Source organism: Nuphar pumila, chromosome 5 (assembly GCF_984573655.1).
Source record: "Nuphar pumila chromosome 5, dmNupPumi1.hap1.1, whole genome shotgun sequence".
Lineage (NCBI taxonomy): Eukaryota > Viridiplantae > Streptophyta > Magnoliopsida > Nymphaeales > Nymphaeaceae > Nuphar > Nuphar pumila.
In genome coordinates this window covers 120,135,566-120,148,221 of record NC_143253.1, presented here as the reverse complement: position 1 = coordinate 120,148,221, position 12,656 = coordinate 120,135,566, and the positions used below count along the sequence as shown (strand labels likewise).

At 39.3% G+C, this 12,656-nt stretch overlaps 1 protein-coding gene and 1 non-coding gene across 2 annotated transcripts; one reads left to right on the top strand and one right to left on the bottom strand.

Moving 5' to 3' along the window:
• Positions 1–7,761: 7,761 nt before the first annotated feature.
• LOC149838390 (uncharacterized) lies at positions 7,762–9,716 on the bottom strand. The gene is made up of 2 exons (XM_090008242.1): positions 8,567–9,716; positions 7,762–7,788 (listed from the first exon to the last, which is right to left on the bottom strand). Exons 1-2 carry the CDS (start codon positions 9,623–9,625, stop codon positions 7,762–7,764), a joined length of 1,086 nt encoding a protein of 361 aa, XP_089864368.1. The 5' UTR covers positions 9,626–9,716.
• Positions 9,717–10,499: 783 nt separating this feature from the next.
• TRNAT-AGU (transfer RNA threonine (anticodon AGU)) lies at positions 10,500–10,573 on the top strand. The gene has a single exon. It is a non-coding gene; the product is annotated as a tRNA-Thr (tRNA).
• Positions 10,574–12,656: the final 2,083 nt, after the last annotated feature.

The following is a 12,656-nucleotide window of genomic DNA, read 5'->3' as shown; positions in this document are numbered from 1 at the left end:
ATATTCTTTCGGCTCTTTCTCTCTCTCTCTCCTGCAGAGTCGTTAGGGTTTTAGCAGAGTTTATGGAAGTCTGGAGCCCTAGGTACCCATCGGCTCTGGATTTGTTTGGTAACGGGTATTGCAGACCCAACCCGAGGCATGGATGAGAACGACAAAGGTGAAATGAACCTTTTAGCATTTTTTAGGTGAGGACAGAAGAGTGGTAGAGCACCGTCTCCCACACCCTATCCCCTGCAATAGGGATGGCAGTGGACCGCGGGAATGGGCCTGTCCTGCATTGTTCCGTTTGGACAAGAACATGAAACGGGGATGGAGGCAGGGATGGAGGTTAAAATAAAAAACCCATGCGAAGATAGAGGTTGGGATGGACTTACACTTTCCCTCGCCCCGCCCTGTCCCCATCTCTATCCCTGCCTCGCCCCTTTCCCAATCCTTTTTTTAGGGATGACAATGGACCCAGTGAAAATGGGGTCCCACCCTCACCTCGTCCCCTTTGGACCGAGGTTGGAGGACATGAAATAGGGATGGAGGTTAAAATCCAAACCCGTGGGGGAATGAAGGTCTGGATTTTGAGATGGGGCAGGGGTAGAGACCTTGTCCCTTGCCACCGTCCTGGTCCACTGCCATCCCTACCCTGCAAATGTCTCAAACGAGTGTAGAGTTTCAATGTGTTGGATCCATTACCGGGTCTGATCCGCATTCGACCATATATTTAAGGGGTGCAAACGGATTGGGTTTAGTCGGATCTGTGGTCTGAATCCGATAATTTATTTCTAGATACGGATCACTAGAGATCTGAAAGGATATGCAGATAGGATTCTGATTCACGCATTCTGATCGTTCTCAGATTTGGATCAGGTTCAGATTAGTAATTATTTTCTTCTTTTTATCAAATCTATGCTTGCAGTAGGATCTAATCTGATTCGTTTGATTGTTTCACTCGCAACGTTTTAATCTTCATTTTACTGGATCCAGTATCAACACATATATTTAGATTGGAATTCAAACTTACATAATTGGATCATCTTCAAGTTCAAATTCAAATTCAGGTTGTCTGCACAAAAGACCCCAAGTGGGGTGAGGCCTTGGCTGCTAGATGACAGTCAAGGTTCGATTTCCATGGGTATCGCCCCCTTTGCGCAAGCCAACCCGTAGCATAGGCCCCAAGGGCAGGGGTCCAAGCCTCGGAGTTTTATGTTGCCAACACGATGACTGTAGGTATGGCAGGCTAAGCCACCACAACCAGGTCTTCATATCGGGTGAGATTTCTTCATGTTATAAATTCAAAAAAATGTTGTCTGTAAACAAAATTCAAATTCAGGTTCTCTGCACAAAAAACCCCAAATCAAATTCAAATTCAGATCAGGCAGGATCTGGCCTGTTTGGAGCCATAACCATATTGTCTGATTTGTATTTAAAGGAGTCTGGGTGTGGTGTAGGGCAAATATGCTCGGGTCTGGTCAAAATCATAAGCAAATATATCCAAATCTGGGTCCAAATCAAGTCAAACCAAACTGATTTGCTTTTTCCAAAAACAAAAAAAAAGGCACGAAGGCTATGTTTGGGAGCCGTTGTTGGCAACGGCGACAGGGGATTCACGGAATCCCTGTCGTCTCCATTTCCGTTTTGAGAGATGGGAGTGGCAATGTTGTCAGTGTCCGGCCCTGAATCGTTTGGCCAACGATTCAGGTGAACAGGCTGATACCAATTCTCAAGTGAATCAATTGGTTAAAAAACAATTAAAAAATATTGTGTGTCAATCATAACGTAACACGTGTTAAAATCATTCAAATAATATTAAAAAAATAAATTTAAGTGTTTTATTTTTACATTTATTAAAAAAATAGCCGAAACAGAGCCTAAGTTTTACTCGTAAGGATCCAAAAACCCGAGTCAAATCTGGATCCGAATCTAGACTCATTCTTCCAAAACGACCGCCAAATCAAGCATGACCCAACTCTTTTTCTTCCGACCGCCAAATCAAGCACACATGACTTATTTTTCCTTTTTTTGATATGCAAGCTTGGAGACAGACAACCCTGTGGGATTTGAACGCCAGACTAAGCGTGGGCATAGGACAACCCAAGTTGGGCCGGGTTCAGGCACAACCCCAACCAGACTGGCAAATGGACTGGGCCCAGGTAGAGCCAAAATAAAATTTCAATGGAGCCCAATCCACTCCTGGCCCAGCCCATTTACTAGTCAGGCTTAATGGGCCTGACCCAACCAAACCTAGGCTCAGCCCGATAAAGATCAATCCCAACCTGAACCTGACAAGCATTAAATCAAGATTCAGCCAGCCACTGATGATGGCTATCCTTGTCAATGGGTCAGGTTTAACGGGGACCCAACCCATAGCAAGCCCTATAGGGTCAGGGTTTGGTGGTAAAAAAAAAAACAGATTAATAACCAGGTAAGACCTAAAGGATCCGATTAATATATGGAGCCAGGTATGCTTTATGAAATTTCATACCAGACATGGGTCCAACTCGAGTTTTAATTAAGACATGTTTTTCAATATAAAAAAGATAAAAATTATTATTTTACCAGATATGAACTGAGTCTGGTTCATGTAATCCTCATAAGAACCAGGTATGATTTTTACTTATGACGGACCCAATCAGACCTGGATCAAAACCAGGTATCAGCACCTCAAAGTCAGATTCAGGTTAGGACTCACCTGGGTCTAAACCAGATCTGACCGTTGACACCCTTAAATTGATGACACACCTCATGCAATGACAAATCTCACACAATGGAGGAGGAGAATGAACCAAGCTTTTTTTGTCCTTCCTATATACACACCCCACCTCCATTTCAATCAAGATACGAGAACATTAAAACACAAACACACTTGGCTCGTGAAAATGCTAATATGTTTGCTTATTCTAAGAATGTTCCAGCCTTTGGAGTCTGGGCCCTTATAGCCCACATTCTGATGCTGAAGTACACCGCACTTATGGTCTCGGCATTGTTGCTGTTCGAACCTTCGGTGATTGCCTTCGGATCATCCATGTTGGTGCCTACACTTGTGCTTGAATTCGATCATGAATTCAAGTTCTTCCCAACTATAAACTGTTGCAAGAACCAAGTTGCAGAATTCAGGTTGGGTTCCCAGCTATGAGCTCCAATTTAAGTTGGAGGGTGAAGATGATGAGCTAGTTCTAGTTGCAGACGAGTTGGGAGAGGTAGAATTCTGACTGGTACCCAAGAGACTCAAAAAGTCTCATTCTCAAAACACAATGCAGATCTTCAGTATCTGAATATTCAGCTAAATTCAGCAAAATAGATCCAACAAAAAACGTCTCATATTGGACTTAAGTAGTGAAAACTTAGTTGTTGAATCTTGATTTGGATCCAGTAATATAGATTCAAGTGTGAACATAAGGGCTCCCATTAGTACCAATGGGGCTCCGGATGTTTGGTAGGAGCAGTTAGTGCACGTCACCATGTGTTGGGACGTTGCAAGTTCAAAACCCAATGGTACGTTGTATAACTGGTGGGGGTATGACAAAGTCCCAACCCCAGCTAGCCTTTTTAAAAAAAAAAGGGCTCCCATTAGATACTAAATGAACCGTTATAGTGACTCAAAGAATCCCATATGGACAACCACATGCACTGTTGCATCAGTTCATGGCTTTATGTGTGACGGTTCATTATGAATGGGCTTAAAAAGGACAACTCCAAAGGTGGTAAGAGTGCCCAGAAAATCAACACAGCAAAATCTCTATGTAAGAACCCCTCTGATGTAGGCCCTTAATCATCCTCTTCCCATTATCTTCTCCCTCTTTAATGGGTTTTCTTCAAAACCCAACATTAGTAACAAACTCACAATCAAGCAAGACCCAAATTGCAGAATCACAGCAATGGTCTAATAAAGGCTCAACCAAAATCAGGGTAAAAGCAAAAAAGAGAGTTTCCTAATTGCAGAATGTATTACTAAGGTTTAAGTTGGTACCTGAATCCCAGAAGCACGCTTATCTGTCCATTCAGGAGGGAGCTGGAGGGGAGGGAAAAGAAAACATTGGAAATGGCAACATATATGGTAGAAAAAATGAGTCATGTATGACAAGATATGTCCAAACCGAAATTGACCCATCCACATCCTTATAGAATGGCAACTTCAGTTTTTACAAATAACCATAAGACCCAATTTAAAAAATAATCATAAGACTATTTTTACCTATGGATAGCTCAGTAAAGAGAATTAGATCATCCAATGTTCGATAAATGTCAAACATATCATCAATGGCAAGGACCAGCGTTTTGACATTCGCAAGTTCGAACCTGCACTTGGAGAACTGTGGATCTGGAAACACTAAACTAGAAAACATGAACCATACCATTGGTTAGCAATCTCATTTCCTCGTTATCCTCCATTCTTCCCACCATCTGGGCAATGCAAGTAAGATATTAGAACATGAACGGTAGGTAGAAAAGAAAAGTGAAGAGAAACCAAGCAAATCCTTTTTCTTGCAAGTACTTCGAAAATTCTTGATGCTCTCTTTGGTGCATGAATTGCACGTGATGGAAGTCCAAGTTTGCTAGTTTTATCATATCTTGATGTTTTACATAGCCATCATGGAAGCTCACAATAAAATCTCTACGCTCAATCTAGACAAGGTCTTACGCAAGGGATGCTTCATCACATGCTCTGCCTGCCTAGTTTGAGAGGGTTCAAGAGATGCCATTGATGCCTCCAGGTGTGTGACAGCCAATGCTTTGGTTTCACCAAGTACATCCTTTCCCGACAGTTCAAGCCTTCAAGGTATGAAGCTTCATACAAACTTGACAAATCCCTTATATCTTTCGCCAACTCAAGATTGAATCTCCTTCCATATCCCTCAAGTAGCCAAATACAACTATATCATAAAGTTGGAAATCACTAGTTCAATAAGTAAAATGATTGATAAAGGCTGGAGGCTGCAAAAACATATAATTAGCTTTAATGAAGTAGGACCGTTTCACACAGGAAAATCACTAGCCACCATCTTTTTAAGAACCTTAATGAGTGGGACATGATTTTTTTTTTTAACATTGACAGCAGGCAATGCATATAATAATGATGTACTTGTGAAGACAATCAAGGATAATATGGAGAAAAGTGGTTCAGAATTGTTTTATGACTGCAACGGAAATAAAAGAAAGAAAAGGAGCAAAGGAGGCTGAGAACTTAATAGGAGAAACATAGTAACCCTTCTTAGGAGTCTAAAATGGAGGTCCATAGTATGCAAGTCATAACTATCACTTTTTCTGCCATTCTTTTCATCACTATCACCAAATCTATAATAAGTTACTGAATTTGACAATACAAATAAGACAACTCATATACACAACATTCTAGTTACGGAGTAGTCCATGACTCCGCTGTTTTCCCATGTGATGAGTTAAATGTAAAATCTTGTTCAACAGTCTCACTGCTCTTCACCCCGACAGCTTCAGCATGAACTACTCTAAGTTTTGCAAGACAAAGACAAATTCCAAAAATCAGTCCAGCGGAAACTCCTCCCAGAACCCAACTTACACATATCATATCCCAACTAATTCTTGAATCCTTTTCAGTCATCCAAGAAGCTGCGGACAATCTTGACGTCACAAAATTTCTTGATGAGACACCCAAATGACTTAGCACAGCAGAACTAACTGAAAGCATCCCCATTAATGGATTCCAAACTCTTTGAGAAACAACTGATGAAATAGGCTCATCTGAAGCCTTCATTCCCTTCTGTATCCAGAAAGATTGTTTATTATTATTATAAGGAAAAAATCATTTACTGCATCATTGTTAATCTACAGGCAAAAAAATGAAAAACACAACTTGGAATTGTCAAATTTTTGTATAACCACACCACAAAAAATCATTCATTTTTAAAACAGAGAAAATAGACTTGAAATAATCTAAAAATAGAACCCACTGTAAATAATTATCTATAACCCCACTGAGCCATTTCATCCATCATTGATGAAAACCCATAATGGGCCCAGGGCAGTTCAAGAAGCAAGTTTATGTCACACAGACACTCCATTTTGCCCTCCGTACCCGTGTTGACACACATCGACACCAGGACATGCCATTTTACCCTCCGTACATATAAGTTTGTATTCAATTTATAATTTATAATTATATTTTCAGTTTATACTTTATATTTTCAGTATATAATATATATTTTAGATACAGCATATATATTTAGATTATATTCAGTTCATTTTGTATTTATGTGATATATATATAGCGGCATAGCCGTGTCCCCGTACCCGCATCTGCACCCAGGTGATATAGGAAGCAACAGATCCAGCTTGCAACCAGATGCAAGCAACAGAAAAATATATATGTTTTCTAATGGAATCACAACATAACAAGTGCAAGTAGAAACAGCACCCTAATTTTACTATGAGATTGAAAGAAGAGATCAACATTGAAAACCATAATTTCATCTGAGTTGAACAAACACCTCTCTGTAGATCCCTTTCTGTTGGTATGTGTCCATGCACCGATACACAGGTAGCATATACCGATGGCCCCATCCTGTACAAAGCCAAAAATCTAATCAATGCAAAAAGCAGCAATATCATAGAGACTTGTGGCATCCAAACTGGTCATAACTGGTTATATACCAAAGGCAGATTAGAGTTAGTCTATCAAACTCATATTCAACCATGAAAGACTATTTGAGAAATTTACTCATTCCATAAATTCTAAATTTTACTTATTCCATAAATTCTATATATTTAAAGATTCTTAAATATTCTTTAGAGAAAGAAGACACACAGGGTGAAACACAACGAGAGTGGAATGTTCACATTTTTTTAAGAACAAAATAGCTGCAAACTTGGGAAATTTTGGGGTTTTCAGACAGTCAATTTTGGTAGCTCATTCTCGTATGCATACATGACTGCATTTAAGAAAATGTAGTTGGAAATTACATTAAAAAAGTTGGGTTATAATGGCTCAGCAACTGAAAATCATGCATGCATCAAGCTGAATCAATTAAACAAACTGTCATTCAAACAAACATTCAATCTTACCAGAAACCTTAATATGGCTGAAATCATCCAAATGCTCTAAAATTATTGCAATATTCCTATATTTTATTCATTGAATATATAACTTTGTTAAATTATTAGAGGTAATTATTTTTTCTAATTTATTTCATCTTTCCTTTTCATGTGGATGTGACTGATTTGAAAAATATCATTAGTAAACTGTTTCTGAACAGCCAAACTAAGAGAAGGCCACAAAAGAACATTTTGACAAAGAACAACATTTTGACAAGAATAATTTAGGAACACACAAATATCTTGTATTTCAAGAAGAAAACTCATGATCCTCTTAAAAATTAAGGGACCCCCACGTCATCCACAAATTATTACACGTACATCAGGTTCCATAGTTGATGAATCTAATTCTGTAAAGCATCATGGCAACATTGACAATGAGCAAGGGGAAACCACAACCCCCCTTTTTTCATGTATGATCACGCTACAAAGCAATAAGGCTTTCAACCAGAATGCAGAAGACATGCTTAAGAATGTTTTGATCGAAGGTTATTTTCACATCAGTTGAGTAATGAAAAATATGCTTTATACATTCACAAGTTACTATATTCAACAAAACACAAGGCAAATGACACAGACCTATAAATAGAGTATGGGAAAGAACATGCTACCTTAGAAAAGGTAGAATATAGCCATTTATAGCACCTTAACCAAATCTAATGGAATCACAGCTTTCTTGTTGATGCTGGCCATCATAAATATAATTCAACATGATGGCTGGATATTCAAAAGCTGCACAGGTTAAAAAATTCTTCATGAGAGCACCATGAACAGTTTAATTGGCAACTCTGTCACCCTCAAAATGGAGGGAGCATTTGCCGCAGAATAGTCTTGCAGAAGCAACAAAATGGAGGCAACTTCTGCCAGTAGAATCGTCTTGTAGAAGATAATACATGTCAGCCCTTTTCAATATGAACTGAACATGGAAAAGCAATCCTGAGGTTTTTCTCGCACCAAGGAAAGAAAATCATTTAAATCAGTAATGCCAATGTTCAACATATGTAAAAGCCCAATAGAGATGATTCATTCCTTTTCTTCCGTTAAAAGCATTGTATACAGATCATAGTGTTTGCATTTTTGTTGTGTCATAAAACACATTTCACATTTGATCGATACGGCAGAATAGTACAAAATTTTGATTTTGTTGATTAAATAATATCTGTTTATGAACATTAAGGATGGTAATGGACACACAGTCGCATATGTAATGTAATACTCTCCACCAAAAAGTGGTTATTGAAGCACTGTAACAAATAGAAGCGACACATTGGTGATTGGAACGCACAAGGTGTGAACTGATTCCTTTAAAGAGACTGAAAAAAAAAACTGAACAAAAAAAATTCTGGGAAACAAATGGGAATAAAGAAAGCATCACATTCTATTAACCTTAACAGAGTGGGAAAACAATACTTGTTTCTGTTCTCAACAAACACAATCAGTATACAAGAGGTATGAACTTGTACCTAACCTTACTCATGTATGTTTCATAACTATCCCCAAAGTTGCTTACCATCAAATCCTCTTCCAATTTAGCTTTCTGATCATAATACAACACTCCAACACACAGGATAAACAACACGCTCAAGGGCGCGCGAAGCGCAGCAAAATAAAGTGCAAACAGGAATATGGTAGACGCATAAATCGGGTGGCGAACCCAGCGATACGGGCCAAACTGCACCACGCTCGTCGGCACGACGACATTCTCCGAGTAATTCGACAGATGAAGGACACTGTAATACTGCATAAGCAAAACCACCATCACCAACAACCATATGGGCACGTTCTGCCACCCCCCAGGGACCATGTGAAGAGGGGGCGCTTCAAACGCGGCTAATAAATGACCCACCAAGACGGCAACAGCAAAAGCCAGTCTATAGGGCAGAGGCAGCCTCACATCCCACTTCTCATCATGGGGCCTGAGGTAATAGTCCCCATACAACCTCTTCCTCACACTAACATTGAAAAAGAAGAAATAGTGATAGATGAAGAAGAAAACAATGGGCCAGCCCTCCAGAAATCCGTTGGCAACAGCAGGGGGGACTAGAGTCAGCCAAGTGAAGGCAGATGTGACCACCGCCAACTGCCCCAAAACCGAAGCTTCACCCTTTGAGTGCTTGTAAGCAAAATACAACCCAAGGGCACCCAAAGAAACAGCGACCATCCAGGGCCAGAACAACCATGTCCAGCTGAAGTACATCCAGAAGAAAGGGTCCAGAAACCGTCCCGCAATGCTCTTCACACCAGCAGTGGCTAGAGAGAGAAAGCCTGCCCATTTGCAGACCTCTAGAGGGGTCAATCCGGAAACCTTCTGTATGAAAAAATCTGCATTCGGATGGTGGGAGATTGGGCTCTTCTCTTTGTTGGTATTGGTGGGTGGTTCTCTTTTGAGGATTTTCTTGGGTTGTGGGGCTCCATTTTCTTGGGTGATTGCTTGGGAATTGAATATGAGTAGGAATGGCTTTTGTGGGGAGCATGGTATTGTGCGTTTGAAGAAGAGTTTGGGGGTTGTGGTCCTTGTGGAGGGTCTAAGAGTGTAGAGAGGAGGGTTGGGCAAGAGGGTAGCTGCCATCGTCGTCCCTGGTTATAGATAGGGGTTAAGGGGATGAGTTGCAGAAGGCTGCGCTGCAGTGGGCTTTATGCCACCGCAATGTAAGAGACTCGCCAACGAACCGGTTCAAATCTGAACCGGAGAGAGCACTGATCTCTGGATCCTGATCCTGATCCTATCTTTGAGATGGTGGATTTGGAACTTGGAAGCAATCTTATTTTTGACACTTTTTTTGTTTGATTCATTAGTCGGAGAAACTGCGTTTGGGATCGAAGACCTGGTTGGGATAGCTCAGCCTGTTATACCTATGGTCGTTGCGATGGCTCAATCTTATTCTTGAGACTTACCCGAACTAAGGGGAAATGTGGTTGAGGTCCCGAGGGCTGGTAAACGAGCCCCGAAGGAACCAAACATGATGTGTTGAAGCTGAGCTCGTTTTCCTGGCTAGTTAAACCGATTCCAGCAAAACGAACTGAGTTCGAGCTCGCCTGTTATTAATTTATTGATTCAAAGCTGGATCTATGTCAGGGTACCAGTGGGGTTTGGATCCAGATTACTAAGAGAGATTCAATATCAGGCCAAGCATGACTCGAGACATATTTGACCCATTTGCAACCTTATCAACTGGTCTTGGCTGGGTCATTGATCCATGCAACTATGCTGGTTTTTGTTATTTCTATTAGATTTTGCAGTTTTGTAAAGGAGCTAGGTCAGGCTTGAGCCTTGATTTTATGCCAGCACCTGAACCCAGGGTAAGGTCGATTAGGCTAGTTAAAACCAGGCTTGACTATGGCGCTTGACCACTAGTCCGTTTGGGCTTCGGTTTAGGGTTGACTTTTTTTATCAGATTGTAATACAAGAGTCAAAAAATATAATGAAATGAATCAGTCATCAAGCTTTCATAGCTCAGTTGGTTAGAGCACCCGTTTAGTAAGCGGGAGGTCTTGAGTTCGAATCTCAATGAAAGCATTTTATTATTATTATATCGTTTTCCTGTTCCTTTTCACGACTATCTTTTTTTTTTTTTAAGGAATTTCATGACTGTCTCTTTTTTTTAAGGAATTTCACGGCTCTCTTAAATCTTCCTTGGTGATAGTTATTGCTCATTTTCTCAACACAAAAAAAAAATTGACAATCAACCACCGTATCCTAACCTAATTCCTAAAGGTCCTAGCTTTTATATCGTGGTGCAAAAGGGCTTGTTCAAAATGAATGCCAAGATTCGTGTCCCTTCAAATTCCTTAAAATTCGTGGGAATATGGCATGAAGATTTCCCACGTTTCATGTTTTGCAAAACAGCCAAGCTGACTTCATTTTCTTATGAAAAAACGTGCTTTTGTAAGAAATCAGCGGGCCTGCCTGCTATGGGCATGCCCTACAATATGACCGTTCAGTTTACCCGAGACTGTCTATCTGTCCCCTGGGGAAGTAAGTCCGCACAAAAACTTACAATTTCATGTTTTTCATATGAAATACATTTAACTTTCCCATATCTGAAACAAATAGAACCTTGCCTGTTTGTTTCACGGGAAAACCAATCTTTCTGCAGGAACCAACCATATTCGTGCAGGAAGCGAAACAAGCACGCTCTGCACGCAAACAGCCATTCCATGTGGCTCTTTGCTCGGTCTGGCAGGATGCACCACTTCGTATCAGAAAACTTCCTCAGGCTCTCCTTGGAGAAATGTTTTTCCCACAGGAAAACATGGCTTGGTAGCTTCTTGAGGGGAAGTCCTTGCTATTCATACTACTTATGAAACTGATTTTTCTTCACTATGGTTGAGCATATTGTCTTGGTCAGCCCTTGTCTCAAAGGCTGAATAAGATCAGGGGCATAACCAGAAAAGTTATGTAGGAGTGTTGCCATACATTTTTATATATATATGAAAAATGTTTGCTACTAATGAAGGTAAGAAACTAACGAGCTAGAAATCATAGGTGCAAGTTGTATCGACTCAATCTAACCATATAGATGTGTTCAACATGATTTGTTTGCTAACGATCAATGGATTGTGTTTTTTTTATATAAAAATGTGATCTTTTGACTTATGAAATTTTGGTACATTGTGGGGTTATTGATTTTTGGACTCCTTTAAAAACCTAATTACTTGTAATAATTGCATGATCATGTTTATAACATTACATCTAAAACAAATTGAATTTTTTTGAAGAAAAGAGTGATTTCTAGTCATTAGTTTCTTACCTTCGTTGCTAACCAATAGTTACACATATATATAGGGCCACTATAATATATTAGCTGAAAATATGTGAAATGAAGCATGAATAGAGATTTTCATGGTGTTTTTTTAATTTTGCTTTATAAATATGACCTAGATGTTTGGTTTTATAAAAACAAACTCGGGGATCATCCAATTAAGATGCATGAGAAGGATATTTTAAAGCTTGAAAATCAATGGCTCAAACTTTTTGTAAATATTCAAGCATCCAAAAATCACATTTTTCATCAAAAAATACGAGATCCAACAATAGATTCCTAGCAAATCGACCACGATGAATGCATCTACAGGGTTGGATTTGCAAAAAAAAGATGGTACAGAGTTGCCTAGTTCACATATTTTCAGTTAACATATTATAGTGACCATATATATATAATATAGGGAAACTGGAATATGTAAACCAACAAAATATAAAAACTAGTATGACTGAGATTTTCATAGATTTTTTTGCAAATCTAACCGTGCAGATGTCGTGGTCCATTTTGCTTAGAATTGACTATTGGATCATCCTAATCAGATCAAAAAAATGTGATTTTGTATGTTTGAATATTTAAAAAAAAAAAACGAGCCATTGATTTTCAAGCCTTAAAAGATCATAATTGAATGATCTAAGAGTTTGTTTCTATAAAAGCAAACATGTAGATCGCATCTGTATGCTAAAAATTAAAAAAATAATAATATAAACATATGAAAATCTCGGTGCATACCAATTTATATATTTCAGTTACCCTATGTATGTGTTGAAAGTGTAAACCCATTTTGAGTTATAATTCAAAATCAAGCGTTGAATTTATCATGCAATTATGAGTTATTGA